General features: G+C 38.7%; 1 protein-coding gene across 3 annotated transcripts in view; it reads left to right on the top strand.

Moving 5' to 3' along the window:
- COL15A1 (collagen type XV alpha 1 chain) overlaps positions 1-20,872 on the top strand; it is a 120,544-nt gene extending 99,672 nt beyond the window's left edge. For 2 of the 3 annotated variants that reach the window (XM_085571573.1, XM_085571571.1), the window contains 15 exons: positions 1,097-1,165; positions 1,520-1,561; positions 3,912-3,961; positions 4,464-4,549; positions 7,431-7,480; positions 9,241-9,351; positions 10,708-10,852; positions 12,831-12,848; positions 14,247-14,311; positions 15,213-15,341; positions 15,509-15,568; positions 16,747-16,806; positions 17,704-17,889; positions 18,856-18,971; positions 19,301-19,665. In XM_085571573.1, the coding sequence (XP_085427699.1) occupies positions 1,097-1,165; positions 1,520-1,561; positions 3,912-3,961; positions 4,464-4,549; positions 7,431-7,480; positions 9,241-9,351; positions 10,708-10,852; positions 12,831-12,848; positions 14,247-14,311; positions 15,213-15,341; positions 15,509-15,568; positions 16,747-16,806; positions 17,704-17,889; positions 18,856-18,971; positions 19,301-19,517 (1,404 nt within the window). In that variant the 3' untranslated portion in view covers positions 19,518-19,665. Of the gene's footprint in view, positions 1-1,096; positions 1,166-1,519; positions 1,562-3,911; positions 3,962-4,463; positions 4,550-7,430; positions 7,481-9,240; positions 9,352-10,707; positions 10,853-12,830; positions 12,849-14,246; positions 14,312-15,212; positions 15,342-15,508; positions 15,569-16,746; positions 16,807-17,703; positions 17,890-18,855; positions 18,972-19,300 lie in introns of all 3 variants that reach the window. The other variant, XM_085571572.1, reaches the window with a different exon arrangement.
- The last annotated feature ends 3,460 nt before the right edge of the window (positions 20,873-24,332 follow it).

Genomic DNA, 24,332 nt, shown 5'->3' with positions numbered 1-24,332 from the left:
ATGCAACTATCTGTGCTAAGAAAATGGGTACCCATACCACAACAGCAGCTAATGCTATTTCATCTGCATCAGAGATAATGCTAGAAAAAATTTACAACGGTATGTTACTATTTTAGCATAAAGTCAGTATCACTGTATTTCAGTAGAGAACTTTTTTGTAAATGGATTCTGTTATAGAAAGCCTCTGGTTCTAGTTTTTTCAAAAAAAAAAAAAACAGCACACAAATTGCAAGGCACAAGTGTCTTTTCTTTCTAGACAATAAATATAAGTGAGATGATACTGCTTTATGTGAGTAACAGGGAGACTGAGAATTGGTAGGTATTTTTGCAGAATTTGTAAGTATTTTGGTATCTCCACAGTAAAAAAAGACCAGATACTGAATGTGGCTTACACCCCTAGAAGAAGGTATAAATAGAAACATAGTTCCTGGAAAGTGAAAACAAGTTAGACAAATGCGAATTGGAAGAAAATGACAGGAAAAATTACTACCCATTGACAGAAAATATAAGAATAGATTTTCCTTTCCTCCATATCTTCAAATAATATTAAAGTTCATTTTCTGGATTGTCTGCCTTAACCACACAAAAGATATTATAGCAATATAGCTAGATGATGTACACCAGGCTGACAGGTTAAAGCAAACAAGCAAACAAAAGAGGCTTCATGTTCTAGTAGTCCTTCCTGGAGTGCTCAGGGAAGATAAAATCTAATGGATCTCTAATTTTTGATGAGATTACATATGTCACCATACAGAAAGTTGCATTGATGTGAACTGAAAGGTGAAAACAGCCTTGTGCCAAGTTTTCAAATTACACAGTTAAGAGCTGACATGCATTTTTTGTAAAAGGCAGTCACGCCTCCAGTCTACCAGGGTTCCACATGGTTGCTAATTAGCATGTACATATCTGACTGGCACTTGAAAATGTATGAATCTTAGCAGTTTTGAGAGATCTAGATCAGTGTCAAATACCTAATTTTCCTTGGATGAGAGATATACTGACATTAGTTTCAATATTCAGTGCTTTAGGTGTTCCAGTTTGCAGTCGGGGTTTATTTTTTGTCTACTATCTTCCTTCTTTCACTTTCTCTTTCCAGGGTCTTCCTGGCTTGCCTGGACCCCCAGGGCCCCCCGGACCTCCAGGACGTATTCTTTTTATCAAAGGAGTAAGTGCAACTGGGGATCAGTGACTGGTTTGTAGCAGAAATGTGCTGCTCTAGAAGCAGTCTGCAAAAGGAAACATCAAAACTGGTTTCAGTCTACACCGCTCATTGTGGATGACCTTGTTTGTGTGCAGAGAAAAAAGATCTCTTAACCAAAGCCAGTGTCAGGGAAGAGTTTTGTCCCCACGGCCCCACAGAGAGGGATGACAGATCTGGCAGCCAGCTGGGCTTTCTTCTAGGGAGGTGGTGGTTTTGTTTCCAGGCTTAGCCCCATCATGACTGCTAGGTTTATATGGTGTGTTACATGCTGTATCATACCTATGCTCATTAAAGTAATTTCCCTCCTGTTTTCAATAGACAGTTTTCCCAGTCCCTCCCAGGCCTCATTGCAAAATGCCAGTAAGTGACACATGCAGAATCTGCTCTTAGCAGGATGCATGGCCATAACAGAACATAACCAAAGCAGCTGTACACCTAAACACCATAACCTTGCAGCTTTTCTCCCCCTGCCTTCTGCTTTGCACCAGAGATGTGTTTTACTTGTTCCTCAGGATAATAGATTTTCAAGTGTTTAGCCATTTATGAAAACTTAGCCATGTATAAAATATATAACAGAACAAAAAACACTGGACTCTTTTGCTTAAAGTACTTGATTGCTTGTTTTTCTAATACTTTCAATGCCTTTCAAAGCTTGTGTTTCCATAGTTTAGGAGTTGCTTTGGGGACCTGAATGTGTATGCATACAGGTACATGTATTTTTAGTTATATGTATAGATACAGTCCCCATGTTGTTATGTCCTTAGCTGTTTTTCATTTCCCTGGCCAAAATAACATTTGTTATGTGTTTCATTGTGGCATGAAAAATGCATCAGAAAAGAGAGATCATGTTCTTTATTTGACCCTCAAATGCACTGTTCACATAGAATTGCAGCCAGTGAAGATCTGCCCCTCCTTTTCAAAGAGTATGACAAAGCCTTCAAAGCACCTGCAGTTTCACACATAGTATGAAAAGAAAGGAGATGGGTTTCATATTTTCAGAATATGAAAATATAAAAATTCAATTTTTGTTTAATGAATTACAGAAATTGCATCCTAGAATGAATGGTGAGTATAGTTCCGTCCTGGAAATATTTTCCCTAGGGCAATATCCAACTGTGGCATATGTACTTGGAAAGGATTCTGTCTTTGGGAGCCACAGTCCACCTCTGAATAGTGTAGGGTTATACTTTTCTGTTAAACAGTATAGCTCCAAGTAATACTGTGCTTTCTCCTCCAATTTGCATTCCAGTTCTTTTTCGCTGATTTTAGAGAAACAGCTCTTGACTTCCTCTACACGAAATTTATTGATACTCATCATCACCCTAACCTTACTGCTGAAAAAAGTTGTATCCCAACTTGTGATCTTTTCAGAGAATTAATGATAAATAGCCATACCAATTACCATAAATAAATATGGTAATTTTCCATTTCTACATTTTTTGCCTACCACCTCCACACATCATTTTTTTACCTCTGAATTTCTCCCTTAAATCTTCTCACTCCCATTGTATAACATTGTAGTACAGTGATAACATATGTCCATAATCACATACGTATTTGTCAGCCTCACTTCTGAAACCTGACTGGATGAGGCCCTGAACAGCCTGCTGTAGTTGATCCTCCTTCAGGGTAGACAACCTCCAGAGATGCCTTCCAGCCTCAACTCTCCTCTGATTCTCTGTGGAATGATTCAGATAAAACAAGCCTATTTTCTCTGAATTTCAGCTAATAATAGCCACTTTTCCAGAAGGTTACCATCAGTGAAAAATAGCACTAACTTTAATGTGCACAAGTAAAAACATGTACTTGTAAACATCTCTTCATGCATCTGAGTGTGCTGGATAGATTTGTCCTACATCTGTGAGTAATCTCCTAAACCTATCCAAGTTCATAGATAAGAAGTCTGCTGTTCATGCCTACATAAATGAGTGCCGATAAAGAACTACAGACTGAAGCCCTCCAGTTTTTCTTCATGGGCACTGAACTTCTGAAGTTAATGGAGCTATCCATGTGAGTAAGACTTCTGTGGGCTAGTACTACAGGATTAGCCAGATGCAGCAACTTCCATTTTTTCATACACTTACTTAGTTTCCTATAAAGAGTACTAGAAAGTACCGAGATTTCCAAGCCTTGTGCTACATTTCAGTTCCTACATTGTCCCTGTTTTGAAGACAGGCACAGAGGTAGGTAGCATGCCCACTGTTGTTACAGGTAGCTGGTGACAGAATAGGGTAGACTAGAATAGCTTCTGTCTCCCCACTGTGGTTTCAATGCATTTGAAGCACAGGTTAACATCAGACATAACATAGCCCTAGTCTGATGAAGAGTATTATAAACACAAGCTGTTATCTCAGGATCAAAAATCAAATTCTGCTTCCAAACACAGTATTGTAAATTCAGAATTGTTCTTGGAGAATGAGTTTTCTGATGCTTCACTGGCACAACTGAGAGTAGGATTTGCTGATGCCCCCAAAATGCATGATATTACCCTTTTGCTGAAAGCATGCTGCATGTCAAAGAGTGTGTAATCCTCATAAAAATTTGATCAGCTAATACTCAGACCCTGTCAAAGTGGAAATAATCCCAGAGTGTTGTTATAATATTTACTAGCATGCAAACTTGCCAGGCTTTTCAGTCACGTCGCACTAAGAAATGCATTGCCATTGATTAATATGTATGGATAATTTGTAATGGATTTTTTCATCTGAAGGTGAGCCCTCCCTATACTGGAAATCAAGAAGTTCTTAATAACCATGGTGGGTAATTCTTTTCTTCTACCTTGGTTTAAATAAGTTATTTTATTTTTTTTTTTTTTAAGGGAAGGGAAGGGAAGGGAAGGGAAGGGAAGGGAAGGGAAGGGAAGGGAAGGGAAGGGAAGGGAAGGGAAGGGAAGGGAAGGGAAGGGAAGGGAAGATGTAGTATGCAACACTCATTCGTAATTGAGAACTGTTTCTGCATCTCCTCCAGTGAAATTCACAAATGGAAAAATAGAACCAGAGGATCTTAGGCTGGGTGGTTAGGGAAAAGGGAGTAAAAGATTGACTTGTGAGAGAGAGATTGTCTTGCACATGTTGGGGTTGATAAGAGAAGACAGTCAGACAGCCATTCAAAGATCATGAGTGACAGAAGCATGGAGGGACAGGAACCATGTGTCCCACATACATGGAAAAGTCTGCACCCACTTTCAGTGTTTGGTTTTCACTGCTACAGTCTCTGCTGTTTTCAAGTTCTTATGAACTTGTGATGCTATTGTGGCAGGCAGCAAAACAAATGGAGATTCCTGGGAACTGCACAGTTCAGCACACTTAAAGGGAGAAAAGGGAGACAGAGGTGCTCCAGGACCACCAGGTATACTAAATCTGTCATTAACATCCTGTGGAGGAATATATGTCTAACTTGAAAAGCAATTCAGCAAGATACTTGGACAGTTATCTCTGCTGCCTTACCTGCCTAGAGATTTACTCCATGTTCATTGATGAACTGACACAGAGAACAGCAAAGCTCGGAATGTTACCCAAAATGTCTTCTGAAAAGACAGACTGCACATTTGTGAGCATTATGAATGTGTTAAGTACAAGAATAGATATTTAAATGTAAGTGGCTGGTCACAGATTTTTTTTTTACATTTTAGAAGGACATCTAGGGCACTTCCTGAGATTCATTTTGTTGTCAGTCTTTCTGAGTCAATTGCGCTATCAATCCAGTACTTCATATTTCAGGGTAATACACCTGTGCATTATGAGTTCAAGGCAGTCAGATGTTGCTGACAGTCCCACTTCTAACAGGAGGGGGAAATAGATTATTTCCATTTCAACCAATTTTTAAATATTTTCTGGTTTATTTGTGAAAATCTTGAAGCATCTGTGTGCACTAAAGTACCAATTCACTGGCAGTAGGAGCATCATAAGAATTATTCCTCACCCAAGGACTAGCTTTCTGTGTCAAAAAGTTGATACACATTGCTAATTCTTACAAATCCAAAAAGAGTTACAGAAAGAAGCATCTGTTTGAAAATATTGTAAATACAAACAATTAATTCTCTGTAAACTCTTTGAAAGCTCATTTATTGAGATAAGGCTTTGATCAGTGAGAGAAATAATTTGAAAAATAAAAGGCATTATATTGAATTAGTGTTGCTATGCCATATTTATAGTAATTTTCCTTTAATGCATTGATAATAACTATATTCTCCCCATATATGTTGATCTCACTAGATCAACATGGATATTTCTGTTTTTGTTCTAAAGACATAATTCTGCTGACTAAAGATGATGTTTTAATTATTTTGAAGACAACATCTGTTTATTGTGATAAAATCAATTTCCTGTCTTGTCCTCATTAATTTTTATTCTGATCCAATATTTTAAAATAAGCAGTTAGCAATTTCCAGTCATCAATAAACTTGTCAAAAGAATAAAAAAGAAACTTTCCCAAACAAAAAATAAAATTTTCTCTTCAGTGCTGGCTTATCCACCACAAATATATCTGTTCATTTCCAGGTTCTGTACTGAATGCAAATTATTATCTTAGAAGTACTTTCTTGCCTATATCTGATGATTTCAGGTGCTTCATAAAAAGATTATGAGAGGATTGTTCTTAAGATTTTGCTGTAAAACTGCAGCTAGTAAAGAATGGGGAAAATAACACCACAATTCTGATTAAACTGAAAATTCATTTTTCTCCTAAAATAACAGAGATCTATTCATTTGATACAACAGATCAACTGGCTCCAACATTTTGTTCAACATGAAGTTGAAGCATGCTAACTAAGACCAATTCTGTTGCTGCTTTTAAAAATATTCCTATTTGTTTTTTTGCTTAATGACGTAGTTGCTAAAATATTATTTCATACAAAGCAGTTCTCTAATTCTTACCGGTGCCCACATAACCACAGACAGGGAAAATCTACAAACCAGTAGTTTCATAATTAAACTACAGGAAATTTTCTGAGGGGAAAGTGGATGAAACTCTTTCCACTACATTTGTTGGGTTCCAGGAACCAGAAAAGCTTTTTGAACTGTGGCATTTGTAGTTGCATGCAGTGGATTTATTTTCTGCTTCTCACAAAATGTTACCTCTCCAATCTTATAAACAGGTTCTATTGATTGATAACATGTTAAAATATGAAGCCAACACAAAAAGTGTGAGAGCAAACTCAACAGCCATGGGCTTCATTCAGACCTAGACTCCTTGATGGTCATCCTAGAAAGACCTCAGATATAGTGCTCACTGTAGAGATTAATACTAAGCAACATCTGAGAAGGACACCTGCCATTCCACCTGTCCATTCCCTTCCCCTCACAAGGATCAAGCAGATCACTACTGCAAGCTGTAATTGATAAGGCTGGAATAAAATCCAAACAGGGGCCATAATGAGAATACTTTTTGGCCCCACAATGTCTGCTTGATTTAACTTTATCTGAGGTGGCACACTGGGAAATGAGCCCTATGGCTGGCAGAGGGTTGGGCTCAAGAATCTCAAAAATTAATCAAAACACATTTGAAGAAAATGCACTGAACTGTTATGGGAAGCTGCAAAATACGTTGGTTTGTTGTTTTTTTTTTTCCCCAAATAGATACCAAGCAGATAACATCTGAAGGCTTTTCGAACCTTTTGTGCTGGCTTGACAGCTTTGGCTGACCAACATTGGCAGAAAACACGAGTGGTATAACCATTGAATCTGATATTGGTTTTCATTGCAGAAGAATGTCAAGGAAGAGTTATTGTATAATTGTTGCAGCACAGCAGCAGCACTACCTATTTCTCTTGTCAGTTCTGGTACTTGTTTTTGCAGGAAAGATCACACATCTACTGATGGATCACTCCACTACCAGCAAAACATATGAAAAGCTTCTATTTTACCTTGGCTTGCATCAAAGGGGTTAACATGGATACTTCTCTTTCACTCCTCTTTCCAGCTGCTGTATTTTCAGAAAACTGGGAATTTTTCATATTTGAGCCTTCTTTGCTTCTAATTTTTCTGAAATCCCAATCAGATTCAGAAATTTTTAAGGTGGAAGAGTGACAGACAAGGCACAGACAAGATAGGCTGTATAAGTCTTGCTTTATTAGGAAACCAAACTAAAAATATGTTTGATATAAAGGTTAATGCCATTATTGTAAATAGTTTTCCTTTGAACTCCTAAACCAGTAATACCAAAAGCAATACTTTTAAAAGGAAAATTACAGTTAATTATTGTACTATATTGTATTGTCTTCATTTTTCAGGTCCACCTCTGCCTCCATCATATTTCAGCCATTTTATTAATAGCATAAAGGTAATTATATCCCATTTGTGTTTGAGTTCTGCTAAGCTTTTTTTAAAGTGTACTTTACTATAAATAAAGCACAAACCAATGCAACATGGTGAAATATACAAATATAAGGGTATCAGCAATTACAAATTATATTCATTTCTTAAACTCCAGCTACATAGGCAAGTTTATAGCAACTATAGAGATAGCAGTCATCAGAGGTCTATAAAGATTACTTTTGAAAGAAACTTCATTACTGAGGCTTTTTACCTTCCCAGTGGTATTAAAGTGAGTCATAATTCACTGTTACCTAACATATCTGCATTAAATGAATGCTTTTGTTTCCATGCCAGCTCAGGTAAAAGACATCCATTACCTAAAGGGCTTCTAGAACACTGGGTGAGGGGAAAAGGGGGTGGAAATCACTTCCATGTCATGTTATTTCTCTTTTAAGCACACTGAATAGAATTAAATTATGGAAACTACTTTTCCTGGAAGCTCTTACAGCAAAGTATACCCATACATTGATTTGTTTAGTCTCTCTCTGTTTCATTATTTCCTTGACTGCTTCAAGTGACAAAAATTAATAAAAATATGATATTATTTTAAATGTTTTTATGTGAATAGGACTCTATCAATAGAACAACTGAAAAAATGTGAATCAAATTATCATTTAATGATACTACCAAAAGTGTTGTGCTGACAGTGTCTTGGAAGAACTCTTAATGCTGCCTGGTTTTAGGATTTTATTTCTGCTTGGCTGAGTACACCAAAGTTATTCCTATGGCATAAAGTGTCCCATGTATGTGGCAAAGCCAATAGGATTTCTTTGACCTTACAGTGTAATGTATGTAGCTTTACAGATTTAGCTGCCAATAACTCATTTTTTGTCTAGTCCTTCCACTCCCCAAAATGGCCTGGAATAAAGAAGCTTTTTGCATCATGTTTACTGGGAATCTACAAAGACTAAAAGACAGAAGAGGAACTATAAATAGCCATGTCCTCTGGCTGCCTGCAGATATCTGCCATTCTGGCTTTGCCCTTTGCCTCTTCTATCCACAGGTTTATTTCTCAGAAACATGAAAAAACTCAACCAAAAAAAAAAAAAAAATGAAGGGGGAAAAAAAGCAGGCAGAAAAAAATAATGTGGGAGGAATGCATAAATGCTGTGGCTCATCTTGGACAGAGACATAATAATGTAGTAATTAAATGCTGCTTCTTACCTATTGCTCTGTTTCCCAAACTGATGTTCAGCCATGCAAAACAGAAGACATACTGTTTCAAGTGTTTGCAATTTTGTGTAGGGTCTCTTCTGTTATCCCTATACACACTCCTACCCTCCTCTGCTCACTTTGTTACATACTTTCAAATAGCTGTCCATTCAATGTCAATCTTGCTTTGGTTTCTCCTTGGTGAAGGAGGAAAGCACAAAGCCAGGCTTTTATGCTTCCTCCAGCTCTCTCTTCACCTCCAGCTACAGCAGTGAACAAGGTTTTGCTGGACGGAATAGCAGGAAATAGCAACAGGCAGTTTCTCTGCCTCCACCAAACCCCACCTCCCCTAGCCCTTGCCCTGAGTGAGCCTTGCAGCCCCAATAGAGAAAGCATTCCTTTTCATCCCATATCACAGAAGAAGAAGAAAGTTATGTTTAAAACATTTCAAGCAGGTGCTCTCCTTTACCTTTTCCTTTATAAACTCAGAGATTTCATGTAAATATAAAAGCTCAGTGCATTGTGCTCTGGTCTCACTTCAGCTCAACATTTTAAAATACATTTTCTTCAAAGGGTGAAAAAGGAGACAATGGAGCTACCGGTGTAAAAGGAGAAAAAGGAGAACCAAATGGAGGGTTTTTTCTGACAGGACCTCCTGGACCACCTGGAAGACCAGGATTAATTGTAAGTCATGCAGGTTGTAGAATGGGAATATTTATGACTACCCATTTAGAATTAGTTTAGAAGGCACTAAAAAGAGACAAACATCAGGATTGCTAGGAACGATACAAAAATTTACATGCTAAGCATTAAGTGAATAGGAAAAAATTGCATTAAGTGTAAACAGAGACACTTCACTGTTGTGCATAGAATTACTTTGCTATGAAATACTGACATAATATTGTGCTCAGCTGTCTCATATAGCTACACCAGTATCTAGATCATGCTATTAACAGCATTACAAATCAAAGCAGCATGTATAATTTGTGACACTACTACTTATACTCCTGTAAATACCAAAATAGGCCATATAAAGTTAGTCAGAAGCTGACTTGAAAATTACTGGCCATCTAAATAATTAATCCTGTTTTCCTAGTAATCAGAAAAATATGACTGAAAAGACCAGTGTGTAGCTATCTGGACCATTTCCATAAAATTCAGCCTGTCTTCTGTCTACCTTTTAATTTTATCTTCTGGCAATTGCCACCACAGCTGCTTTGGAATAAAATGCACCAGTTCTTTAGAAGCTAGTTTATCCCTGGGATCTGGCAACAAATAAATTAATTGCATTCCTCTATTGCCATATCTGTGTCAAGAGCCATGAATGAATGGGCCACAGCTGAGGATGAAGTGTTAGGTTAGCAAGACCATCTTTAAAAGTCCCTCTGGTTCTATTCCACATTGCTGAGAACTGCTTCCCTGCTTAGAAACTGTTCTACTGGCACAGCTGAGCTGTCCTTGTCCTGGGTCCAATGTGTTCCATGTCTGCAGATTGGTGTGAGCACAGGGAGCAGAAGTCTTCCTCACTCAGGCTGAGGACTCACTGCTAAACTGGAAATGAAGGGAGTTATGTGTTTTTATTCTGCAAGTCTGGAAGCTGAAGAGGTTAAAGGCTAACATTTGATCACAGGAGGGAGAAGATAGCACTCATCATGAGGTGTACACCTTGCATAGACACACTTTACATTAAAGTTTTCCACAAACTCTCTGAGCCCATCAAAGCAAGCAGTCTCAGCATGAGCAGAGTAGAGATCCAGGACTTTGAGAGCACTGCTGAGAGTTTTGCAGGTATCAGCTGCTCGGGGATACATATAAGAATTTTCAGAAAGCTTTCTGAATTTAAATCCTTGACTTTATTTCGATATGTGGTTAAAATTTTCATTTTCCATTATACCCATGCTTCCTTGGAGAAAATTACATACAGACTCATGTCTAAATGGCTGTGTAGTGGCAGGCACCTGGTAAATGTTGCCACCAGAGATGATGGCCCTGCAGCAGTGAAATCAATACATTCAAGGAAATTATTTTCATCACTGACAGGGACCAAAAGGGGACTCAGTTGTTGGACCCAGAGGACCTCCAGGATTACCTGGACTACCTGGCTTACCAGGTTATGGAAAAATTGGACCTCCTGGCCCACCTGGACCACCTGGACCACCAGGCCCCCCTGCAATATATGGCTCAGGTGAGCTTTTCAGTGCATATGCAAGTGTACAGCTACATGCCCACAACCCACACATGACCAATCTTTCATACCTGCCCACCCTCTCTGCATACCTGAATCAGGTTGTTCCCTGCTCTCCTCCTGCCCTCCACCAATTTCTCCTAGGTGAGGAGTTGGAACTAAGAGCACAAAAGGGACCATTTCTCTGCAGACAGTTTTCACTGACTAGTGCCATGGAAGTGCTGTTGCATGAAGGATCTTGCTGTGGTTGTGGCTGGGAGGAAATCTATTTAGTAGAGATAGGTTACCTTGACAGCTTTGCAAAATCCATCAAATTGATCAGCTGGCAAAATCTGGGACAAAACACTCTTCTTGTGGGGAATAGAATTAAATCCAGCTGGTGGCCAACATAGGGGGTTTTTCCCAGGGCTCAGTATTGAGTCCAGACCTATCAAATATCAATTATCTGTTCAGGGGATCAAATGTACACTTTAGTGAGTTTGCCCCCAGACTGGGCGGGAAGTTTCTACAGATGGGTCTGGACAGTCTGAACCAATGGTCCAAGGTCAACTCTGTGAGGGTCAGTGAGGCCAAATGCCAGGTCCTGCATTTGCATTTGTGTCACAACTCCATGCAGAGTGGCTGGAAAGCTGCCCAGCAGAAAAGGACCTGAGGGTGCTGGTTGGCTGTTGCTGAACATGAGCCAGCAATGCCCAGGTGGCCAAGAAGACCAAGGGCATCCTGGCCTGTATGCGAATAATGTGGCCAGCAGGACCAGTGCAGTGATTGTCCCACTGTACTCAGCACTGGTGAGGCCCCAACTCAAATTCTGTGCTCAGTTTTGAGCCCCTCATGACAAGAATGCAGCACATTGAGGTGCTGGAGAAGGGAGTCAAGCTGGGGAAGGGTCTGGAGCACAAGTCCTGTGAAGAGCAGCTGAGGCAGCTGGGGGTATTTAGCCTGGAGCAAAGGAGGTCCAGGGGTGACCTTATCACTCGCCACAAATGCCTGAAAGGTGGGTGTAGCCAGGAGGGGCAGTATCTTCTCCTAGATTACAAGCAACAGGACAAGAGGAAATGGCCCCAGGTTGTACTAGGGGAGGTTTAAATTGGATATTAGGAAATTTTTTTTCACCTAAAGGATTGCCACTGGGACAGGCTGCCCAGGGAAGTGGTTGAGTCACCATCTCTGGAAGTGTAACAGTGGGACAGGTAACTTAGAGACGTGTTAGTAGCAGACTTTGCAGTTCTGGGTGCTGCCGGTGGAGGTGATGATCTTAAGGGTCTTTTGTAGCCCAAGTGCTTCTCTAATTTTCTGGTGAAAAGTCAGTACTCACAGTAGAGTTTAGGTCTAGAATCAGACTTCTGGAGAACTGGTTCTAAAAACTAGTTTCTATGCAAATGTTGAATAGAAATGAAACTTCAGATTGCTTACTCTGCCTCTAATGGTTTTCAACTTATGAGTTAGAAAAGAAGCAAAATGTGCCACAATTAGTCGCATCAAGAGAGATGACATAAAAGGGAGTATGTAGTTAGAAATTAGGTGTCAGAGTTCAAGACATTTATGCTTTTGACTCCTTTTGGGACACAGGTTTCCTAGTGACAAGCCTCATACTGTTAATGTCCAGCCCTGGGTTCTGATGGATGGGGTCCTGGGCTCCTCTGACATTACTTGATAGGTATGTCTGAGAAAATGACCGATTCCTCTGTCTAGAATCTGTGACCAGCATGGGAATCCAGCCAGGTAAAACCAGAGCAGGGCATTCCTTAATCTCAGCTGAAGATGGTGTACTAATAGAAAGGGAGACATTACCTGAATAGAGATGCTGTAACAGAGATCTGTTCTTCCTAAAGTTTTGACAGGTCTAGCAAAAACAGGATCTCCATTCATGAGAACAAACAATTAGCCTGTTTTTCCACAACACCTATGCTTCCAGTATGCTAATTTGACGTATCTCTCTTCAATTTTTTCTCTCTGGGTATTTCTTGAACCTGACCAGGCCTCATTTACACAGCAGGTGAGACTTCTGTTCTGTCATCCTGTCAATATTTTAATTTAGTGTCTATCAGAAGTGTTCATCCTCTGAATAATATTTGAGAAAGAAAAAATCCTTTAAATGGTCAACATTGGAACATAGGCTTTATGTGAACCGGTCCTTGACCATCAAGATACAGACAGATCTGCAGCATCCATGAGGCACATAAAGGTCTTCAGGCCTTTTCCTGTGTAATTTAGATTAAGTACTTCTGGATATTAGCTAAGAGACCCAGTCGGACAAAACAAATCATTATTAGTATTCCATCCCTATATTTTAATTTATGCTCTCTGCCATTAGTCTTCATCATCCTCCTACACATTTTCCTCTTTGCTTTGTAAAAAGGTTCTTTAGGCAGCACAGATTTTACTAAATGTTTGGAACAGATGTTTTTCCCTATCTTCGAGGTTCAGTTATCTCTTTTAAAGCTATTACTACCTGTAATTATGGAGTTCACATACTGTAGTACTGAGTTCACGTACACAATATGGGGAAAGAGGAATAGCTTATCTGAAGGTAAATAGCTATCAACACTTCTGAGAGCTGACGTCCTTCCCCTGCCATTGGCATGAAGGACCTGCTCCTGCTCTGCAGTATCCTTGCAAATGCCTCAGTGCATAGATTCTTCTTGCAAAAGGTGATCTCGAGGCTCTTCTGGGTTTCACAAAACCAACCAAGCAAGGTCCTTGTGTAGAAACTCCTTTTAAACATCTTTGAAGTTCTATCATCATGACATGCATTTGCACAAAATGTATGCTTTTACTCTTCCATATCTTTGAATCTTTCCTGCTTAAAAGAAAGAAGTTTTTACTCCAGAAAAGAGCTTAAGATGAAGAAATTAACTTTTGGAGTATAGACAGATACTAGGTACCAGGCAGTGTGGACTGCGGTCTTAGTAGTCCAAGTTCATACCCCTGAAGAATTCTTTTTTGTAATACAAGCTGAGCTTAAATACATGAATATTCCATCTGAGAAAAAGTAAATTTTTGTTTTCCTTTAGAGCAAAAGATGCTATGACTCCCTCAAAGCTTATATGGGCAGTAGCAAAAAATTCTTTCTCTTCCATGCACACTAGCTAACAGAACACAATTCTGGTAAATTTACGTGGGTTGTGTTCTTCATTTGCAGTTTCTACAACAAATTGCAATCTATTGGCCTTACCCTCCCAAAAAACAGAGAAAAGACTGTTCCATCATTGCTTCTAAAAACTCCTTAGAATGTATTTTCTGTATTTGACTTGAGCTGTTAAGGGCACAACTACGGCTATTTAGAACTTCCACTGCTCCTGGACACCATCACTAAGTCCTTTCTCTGTGTCACTCACATTCTCTCTCATAAAAGATGACCTTCAGCATGTATTGTATGCTTATTTTATTTTAGCAGCTGCAATGCCTGGGCCACCAGGTCCTCCTGGAGAGCCAGGGTCACCTGCCACCAGGAATCTGGTAAGAGAGCAAAATAAGGAAGTTTGCTGTAGAAAATTTTCTTCAAAACTTCTGGTGGTCACTGGTAGCACTGAAGGAGTGAAAGTTCCATCCTATGTTTTTATTTATTAGAATGTTTTATAAACCACATAATTTTAAGATACAAACTGTAGATTTCCCTAGTAATTCTAAAAATCATTATGCCAGAAAATACATGTAAATTTGTTTATTTTTCTTATATTATGAAATTAATCAAAATTGGATCTAAGATATCCATGAAGAAAAAAAGCTAAGGCAGAAGTGTCAGTAGTTTCTAAATTAATAAGTCATAGTTTCTGTAAAAAGAACAAAATTCTCAAATAACTTAGGAGAGAAAAAAAATGTTTAAGGACTGGTGCCCCAAGACAGAAGACTGTAGTTGAAGGCTGGGAGCTACTGTCTCAGACAGAAGGTCTGAGCTTACTTAGGTCAAAACTAAGATTAATAAAAACATATACAAATCTATAGTAGAGTCTTCATTATTTATAAAGCAGTCATATTCCTTCTGACAATGAAGTAATGAGGAAAAAAAAAGTGAAAGAAATTGCATTTTCCTGAAATTTCCCAGTTTTAAACTACTGCAGTTCTTTTCTGAATTCTGCCATTTTGACCCAGGATGCTAAATTGTAGGAGTGCAACAATCTTCACTCTACAAAATTTGTACAAAACTTCTGTCGTTCTACTACAATCCACAGAATGATGATGCTAGTATGCCAAAGTAGCAAGACATTCGTATTACTTTATGGACTAAATTACATAAAACTGACTTTATGAGCATCTCCTGCAGAAGAAGCCTTGACATTTATATATACAAATGAGATTATTTAACTTGCAGAGTGTTTTGTGTATCTGATGAAGTATGTTTCATTTTCCTATTTGACAGGTTACGACATTCCAAAACATTGAGGGTATGTTGGAAAAAGTTCATTATGTAGCAGAAGGTACACTAATCTATCTGAGGGAAACCAGTGAGGTTTTTATCCGTGTTCAGAAAGGATGGAGAAAATTGCAGGTACTATTGCATTACACCCTAATCTTTGCCAACTCCCTTGCTCACAATGAAGGTGAGGGAGATATTTTTACAGAGGGAGAGAAGTGTGGATGCAAAGACTCCTTTTTTTGAATTTAGAAGCTCCTGGTGATATGCTTTTGTTCTACTCTCCTTTCTGTTTTTTTCAGCTTGGTGAGCTAATTCCTATCCCTGCTGACAGCCTTCCTCCTCCCGCCATATCAAGCCATGTAAGTACAAAATACTGGACCATGAAAAACTGAGTCTAGATGTATGATACTCTTGACAGAAGTTGTATGCAGAATGTGATTTTCCACCAAGACTTGCCAGTTCAAAATAAGCATCCTACCACTACATATGCTTGCAGATTGATTTGCTTGGACAGACATCTGTTTCCAGTATCTTCTGAGATTCCAAACACTAAAGAGACAAAGCAACATTTACAAAAAGTAGAATAAAGTAAGCTGCCCACAAAAAAATCCCCCCCTCAAAAAAAAAAAGCAACAAAAACCCCCAAAATAAAACAAAAGAAACAAACAACAACAAAAAAAAAAGAAAATAAAAGAAAAACCAAACAAAAACCCACAAACCCACAGAATTCTGTTTCATAAGCCTGGAATGAGTCATATCAAGCCCTGATCCCCTTCAAGGAAGGTCAGAAAAGGGTTTCTAAAAAAATAGATTTTCTTTGAAAGGTTATAGTCCTGTATTCAGTGTACCATAATCATCACCTGAACATAGCTTAACCTGCAGTGTGCAGAGGGTGTTCTTTAAAGCCTCAATTATTAGTTTGGGCCTGACCCCATTCTGCAAGTTATTGTACCAATTCGCATGTGAACATGCTGTCTGTCCCAAAAAACTGTGGGAGGATGAAAGCCAAGAAATGACAGAGGGAGTAGAGAAGGGTGTTTTGATGACAAGTTAGTTGATCTGCTGAGAAAATGAAAGGGCAAGAGAGTGCTAAGAAAGAGCAGTAAGAAGGAAGATGGCCAGAAACAAATAAAAAATGTTAAAGTAGGTCAGGGAGAAGTTCATCAGCACACTGGAAAATGTCTAGACCTCAAGTTATAAGACATTTTCTGCAGCCTCCAGTTGACACCACCTGAGTGTCCCATCTGCTCCATCTGGTAGCTTGTTACTCATACTTGCCATAACTAGAGAAGAAAACTTTGCTGTTCCTGAAACAATTAACAGGGTTGAGAAGTATTTCCACCCATTACATTTTCTGTTTTCACATCCTCCTTACCCTTTCAGTTTTGATTTTCCTCAACTGCTCTTCTGCTCCTACCAAGAGCAGACTGCTTTCATGCAAAACTCCAGGTGTGATTAAATTTTTATTTAAAAAATTACTGAGTATGTAGAATTCTGATATTTAACTTTTTTTTTTTTGCTTGTGTTCAAATAACAGGGAATTCAGTCTATTCCAGCACTGAGACCAATATCAAATATGAAGAATGGAAAACCAGCAGTAAGTATGAGATAGGTATTGCAGCTGCAGAGCCATGCTTTGTAATGTGACAGTTTGCATCTTTAGGGACATTTGTGATATTTGCTCTTCAAACTCAGAGATTTTACTTCAGAAATTTACAAATATACTTATTTAATTTACTCAGACATCTCAAACTCAATTTCAAATTGTTCCCTCCAGATCTACTTTCATCATCCCAGCCCCTTTCCCATCTCAAACAGAAAAAAATCCTGAGTTAGGAATACCTCTTCACTTAGTGATTGTACCTGGATTACAGAGTAACATCAAAACTAACAATAGTGCTTCAAATTATTAAAATATTTGTTAAAATATTTTCAGTCTTGGAAGTGCTGTTTGGCCTAAATGGACACTTTAGAACTTAAGCCTCTATTTAAAAGACTTTAAAATATTTAGAGAAAGAAAGCAAGGTAACTGACATACTTAAAAATGAAACAGGAAAAAAAAAAAAAAAGGAAGAATGTGGATTAGTTCTTGCATCTGTGCTGCTTGAATTAAGCATGCTACTTCTTCTTTTTTAATGGTGCCTAGTCACTTCTTGCTACTTTTTTCCAAGTTTGCAGGATTTGTGATTTTGTGAGTGTGAAAAGTCCAAGATTTCACAAATATTATTCCAAATATTAGCTGCTTCTAAATGATTTTTATTTCTAGGGGTATATAATCTTCATGGTTCCCTTAACATAGAAAGATAAATTGGTATTTCTGCTAAGGGTCTCATGGCTCTGAGAAATGTAATGTTATGGCAACAAATAACTTTCATACCTGTTATGAAGGGTATGTGTTCTGTGCTGGCAGGAGCACTGTTCTGTTTCCAAGATGTATCCTCCCTGTGTCATAAACTTTTTTTAAATGGCGCCCTTTCTTCTTTTTTTCTTCCAGTTGCATCTGGTGGCTTTGAACTTCCCATTGTCTGGTGACATGCGAGCAGATTTTCAGTGTTTTCAGCAGGCCCAGCTTGCTGGTTTGACATCCACCTACAGAGCCTTCCTCTCATCGCACTTGCAAGATCTGGCCACAGTTGTCAGAAAAACAGACCGACACAATTTGCCAGTAGTCAATCTTCAGGTAAAAATGGGTACTTAGTGCTTGGTTTTTTTGGATAGGCTGTAGTTTCCCCAAAAATCTTGGAAAATAGCAAAAACACTAAGTTTCAGCCCAAACTGCATTTTATAAAGAAGCAGCTTTGCTTCATATTTCACAGCCAGATTCAAGAAACAAAGAAGTAGTGATGAAGTTACTATGTTCTACCTTTTAGTGTGATCATAGGATAAAATGCCTATTTTTCTCATTTTGAAGAAAAATGCAAATTCTGTGCTTAGGAATGATATTGGATATACCCCAATGGAACAGAGAGGAGAGTCTAGAGCATGAGTCATTTTGTGGTCTCATATAAACAGACACACTCTAAAACTGAGGAAAACAAACCATGTCTTTGTAGCATTGGCTGGCTCCCAGGACAGGCGGCCAAAGAAGCCTACAGGAAAAACACATGATGCTTGAAACATGTTGAATGGATGCTACTCTAAAGTGCAAACACAGAGCCTTGAGAGAAATTTGTGAAGACAATATTGTTTCAACCTTGACTGGAAAAACTCAAAAGCAGCTTGAGAGGAAGCCAAATGCAAAAGTTTTGCCCTGAATGTTTGCAACACTTTTCACAAAACTGTGACCTTAACAGAAGCTCCAGTACAATTTATGTCTATATTTTCTCTACAGCTACAGTAGTTATAAGCAATTTTTCAAACAATGCCTTAGGAGGAAAAAGACAGGGGATGATCAAGCTGAATTTTTGGAGTGACAACAGAACAGAAAGATAATTTTGAGGCAAAAGCATGGACCAGACAGCTACTTGCATAGAGTTGACAGACAAGTTTGTTCAGGAACATTATGCAGAAACTGGTGTGAAAGATGAAATCACAAGTGTCCTTCAATGCAGATAAAATTTTACAGATAAGTCTATGAAGGTAGACTTGGAATTTGGTGTAATTTAGGGATTTGTTTGTTTGTAAAAGTGGCTTTGCAATTTAACAGGGAGAAACCCTTTTCAGTAACTGGGAATCTATATTTGATGGAAATGGTGGACAATTCAACATTCATGTTCCAATATACTCCTTTGATGGCAGGAATGTCATGACTGATTCATCTTGGTGAGTTGACATTACCATTTTTATGTTATATGTAAGGGGTTTTTTTCTACTTTTACCAAATAGTAAAAGAAACAGTAGCAGTATCTTGGGCTACTAGACATGTGATAAAAATTTCTCACTTTCTTTATGCCATTTTCCCTTTTCTGCTAGTCTAGAAATGGCATATCAGATTGTGTTCTCCTTTCTTTCTCTCCTTTCTGTCTTCATCTTTACCTAACTACTCTTTGCTTCAAGCACAAGGAATGCAGATCACCACACAATACAAATGTGCAGTTGAATAAAGCAAAAGAGACTTTTCCAGTAAATAACTTTTTAACATTACTTTTCAGGCCTCAAAAAATAATATGGCATGGTTCAACTGCAAATGGGATTCGACTGGTTAGCAACTACTGTGAAGCCTGGCACACATCTGATATGGGAGCTATGGGACAAGCATCGCCTCTGAACACAGGGAAGCTTCTTGACCAGAAAGTATATAGCTGTAATAATCAATTTATTGTTCTCTGTATTGAAAACAGTTTTGTATCTGATCCTCAAGGAAAATAATCCACCTGCTGCACATAGGAATATTCCATTTGATGACAGAAAAAGCTGACACTGAAATTTCATTTGTAATTATGTAAATATTTTAATTTTTGTAATTGCACATTTCAGAAAAGAAATAGACAAAGAAAACATACCTCAACACAAACCACATTCCAGTTAGGTGGAACATCCAGTGCACATGACTGGCTTAAAGCCTTTACTTCCCCTTGAACCCCATGCGCTTTGAAACTTGCCAGCAGTTAACTCATGTTCTGCCTGAGCTGGAGGTCACCTAAGGGCACGAGCCAAGTGTGGTGAGGAAGATCCAGTAGCCTGCCTCATAAGCAGTGTGGCTTAGCAAGGCTGCTGCTTCACAGCTGAGAAACTGCATGCTCCATGCTGTCCTTTTCACTTGTGTAGATTTTGGATACCCAAGGCATCGTTCATATATACTCATATATACAGTGAATACTGGGAGGCTGTTTTACCTTATAAAGCTCACATTTGCAAAACAAAGCTTTAAGACCAAATGTACTCACCTCCCTGAGTTTTGGTAGAAACCAAGTTACCTGACTCCTGTAGGCTTGTATGGATCTCAGCCTGGTGCTTACACAGAAATATAGCAGCTCCCACATCTTATTTCAGCTTTTCTCTTTGCAGATTCTAGATATAAAACTTTATTCAGGAGGAGTAAATTTCATATTGACAAAATCTGGTCTTTATTTTGGTGCTACTGTTACCAGGAAACCTGAAAGCAATGTAATAGAAAACATCCTGTTTAACTGGTAGAACTGAACAAAACAAATGCAGACGAATGAACCATCTGACCTTTATTTATTTCATTACATATTAGAGGACATAATTTCCTTTTGTGTCAGACTGATGAATGAAATATATCTCTCATGGTTTCTTTAAAATAGGTTCTACACATTGTTATCTCACTAAGTTATATGTAAAGTGATTTTCCTTTTTGTGAATTTATCCTTCTGGCATTCACTTAATTAAAGAATTGTTAATATGAAATAACTGAAACAATTATAGGAATGATCAGGAAATGGTCACTAACAGTATCACCATAATATCTGAAGTCTTTTCCTGATATATTTGTCTACTGCATAGTTTAAACAACATATTTACTTATGCTTTATCAGGCAGTGACTATGGAGGTCAAACTCCACATTATAATTTTTTTTAAGATTTTAACAAGAATCCGTGTTGAAAATACATGTTCATTTGCTGACAAATAGGGTACTAAATAACTAGACAGTTATAAATTACACTTACAATACTAAAATGATATAATCATGCAACTAAATATTTTAAAATGCAGCTTTATTTTTCCAATTGATTATAAAAACTTATTTCCCAGGGTCTGCTGAATGATAGCTTCATCTTTTTGTGGAAAAACAAAAAATGTAAATTACTCCACTATTACAACATGGTAATAAGGCAAAAGCCATTTGTATTACATTTAAAATATATGCATAACAATTCACTATACTCATTTATAGTCACCTTTCCTAAAATACCGAGCCATTCTTGTACCAAATTCCTCCAGTTCACAGAGCTGGAAGAGTTGTTTATGTACAGAAAAGTTTTGCTCTGAGTCACAGAAAGATCAAGGGGGGAAAATAAAGTGCTTTTACCTGCTTCAAGCAGGAGCCATGTACTTTTAATCCTTTACAGGCCACTGGGGTCTCTGCTTGCAGCCACTAATCCACATCAGTCCCCTCTCTTCCACTCCTGAGCTTGAGCAGCACTCGAGAAGCTGGCTGTCCCTTTGCCTGGAATTGCAGTGACAAGAGGTAGCAGAAGCATGGGATCACACAGAAGAACTCTGTGAAGAGGGAAAAGAGAAAACTAATAAAAACATACAGGTTTTAGAAGATACTGAGCTAAAGTTGGGTCCAGCAAAATGCATCCAGAGATCTTTGTGCCAATCCTTCCACAGAGCTAACCCATCCCTCTATCCTGAAAAGAATTTAGCAGGGAAATGAAACGGTTAAGTGCCATCAATAATTTGCTAAAAAACTCTCCATGTTTGCTTCCCACTTCTAAGATTAATCTGCAGGCTACAGCAATTTATTACACACCATTTAACTGAATACAAAGCATGAGCTGTGCACCACCTGGGCTGTTGTGGTGCTGAATTCACAGGTTTGCTCACATGCCAAAAAGATACCTTTACCAGAGAATGGCATGGGAGGCCTGTTAGAAAGATGATGTTTCCTTTGGGGAAAACAACAACAACCCATACTTTTTTTCAAAACCAGTGATGTTTTTTTAGATTCCCTAGTATAACTGAAAAGAAAAAATAATATTCATTCAGGATATGACAGAGAGAAAAATTAGCCTGGTACTTAAGAATAAATTAGCTTGCTCTATCAAGGGAGAGTACATTTTCAGCACAGGTCCAATACGAAGGTCAGCTGCACTTGATGAGGAATGTCTGCTAATTCAGGTAAGAAACTGCATATTAGGCAAAGTAATCACCAAGAGAGCACTAGAGAAAGAATTGAAAACAGTAACTGTACAAAAAATCAATGTAGCAGTCCAAATTGTACTGAATTGTGAATAGCCCCATATCCTGATCTGGCACACTAGTTCTGTTAGCAGTAGGTAATCAACAGGTCTTTTGACCTTCTCAGTTAAGAGATCTTTTCTCTGTGCAATCACAAACCATGTCATGTTTCCATCTCTCAGTAGCGTGCTGCTCAGCCCAGAAGAACTGCAGCGAGAGGAGCAGTTTCTCCTCCCATTGCTGTTATAATCTAGCCAAACCTGTGAGTTTCTGCAGAGCAGCATATACATCTCAAGTGACTGACAATTAACACAACTTGTTTTGGTGTAACCAAAGATTGCCAACCTTGCTTCTGAGCTGTGCAGTGAAAGAAGAATGAGCGACTTGCAGTACGTCCTGCCTGGAAGATTCCATAGTTCCTCTTCTTTGACATTGAGATTTAGGTATTACTTCTGCATTAATACTTGCAAGTCTTGTTTTCACTCCAGTACTGTCTTGGAGAAGAGAACAGTAGCTGCCCCCTTCTAGATGAAGATCTACTTAATTACTTTGATGCTTTAACCTGAACCTGGCCTCTCTTTTTTAACCAGTCAGAGGGCTGCTATTTGCTGAATCTTAAAAGGCCTATTCTGCACCTTTATGAAATTTCCACTGTTACCAGCTAATCTAAAATTTTTCCCATCATATTCCCTTCCACTGTATCCATATTAGAAAAAAAAAAAAACACAAAAACAAAACACCATAACTCCACCCTGTTCTACTCCTAATGTTCCTAATTAAAGGCTCTATGTACACACAGCCTAACCTGGAGTTGCACCCAGAGTGGATGTCTCAGTTCCATCAGTAGTAGACTTCGCATAGGGGAGAGGGAACACAAAGTCAGAACATCTTTTCATCCTGTGTAGGCAAGAGAGTAATGAAATTACAGACAGCACATGTCACTGTCGAGGCAGGACGGGAATGAGAAGACTCTGACTCAGAAGACTGCTGTGAGTAAAAACTCCCCTTTATTCAAAATACACCACACTTTTATACAGAGCTCCACAAGGATCAAATCCATTGGTTCTGAAGTGAAAACAACCCACACCATTGGTTCTGAGTGCTTGACACACAGTGATAGAACTTAACTATAAACAATGTGAAAAACAAGAGAGATAAAGAATTATTTACATTCTTTCCCAGCTCTTTCCAAGGCTTTTGCCTGGCAGGAAACTCTCAGTTTCTTTCTTTGATTGAATCTGAGACCTACATTTCCCCCTTTTTGTTTAAAGAAGAAGGCAGTGTTTGTCAGAGCACCTTGCAAAGAAGAGGGCAAACACAACTCCAAGGTTCACTAGTTGATAATTCAAAACCTCATTGGATGTTGGCTCAGATCAGTCAAAGAGCTTCCAAACTTATAATTTTCAAGGAATAAGTTATCAACTGTAAGATAGTAACAACTCATTGTCAGACTGTCAAAGGACTGGTAGTCCAACTTGTCAAAACCCATTTCCCAGTGTGAGTATGATCTGACAGAAAAGAAGGTATTTACAACATGTGCACATACCCAAATTAGCCAAATTTGAATTTGACAAGATGAGTAACATCTCTTTACCACAGCTGCAAAGCCTTTAGGCCTCTGGGATTTGTCCCAGCCAGTAAGGTGCAGCAGGTTTGCCTTGATTGGCATTCATCAGAATTACTTTTGCAAGGTGTGTGCACTTAATAGAAGACTCATGCAAGGCTTTGCCTATGCGATCATGTCCTCAATGGACAGCTTGAGTGATGAAATTGAATTCAGATCCAAATTACATCCTCAAGGCTTTCAAAACAATTGAGTGAAATTGACCCAATTCAGAAAGGACCAAATTCACAACACTTGAGAAACCTCTGAAATGTCATGGCCACAGCCCTTAATTCAATCACTTGGGCTGAGGTTGATTCGTGGCTTCCCAATATTTTGAGCTGTTAGTGAAACATAGTGAAAACACAGCTCTTTCCACCATTTTTTCCTTCTTTTTTTTTTTTTTTTTTTTTTTTTTTGAAGAGCCAGCGGCAGAGGTTAAGACCCAGCAATGCCAGGCAAGGTGGAGGAGCCAAGACTCTCTGCTGAGACAAGAGTCACCCCGCTTGGCCCCCAGCTTCTCTTTGGTATCTCCTGGGACCCCTTAATCTGGGGTTCCTGGGACACTTCAAGACCACTAATAAATGAGCGACCTCCCTCAAACTCATACATCAGTGCATGCAACCAACAGGCTGCGAGAAACCCAGCAATTCCTCTGAGCTTCTGCCCTTCCCCCACCCCGCTCAGCCATGGTTTCTTCCACAGCTCCTCA

This window comes from Lonchura striata, chromosome 2 (genome assembly GCF_050655825.1).
Source record: "Lonchura striata isolate lonStrDom1 chromosome 2, ASM5065582v1, whole genome shotgun sequence".
Classification (NCBI taxonomy): domain Eukaryota; kingdom Metazoa; phylum Chordata; class Aves; order Passeriformes; family Estrildidae; genus Lonchura; species Lonchura striata.
This window is presented reverse-complemented; position numbering and strand designations above follow the sequence as displayed.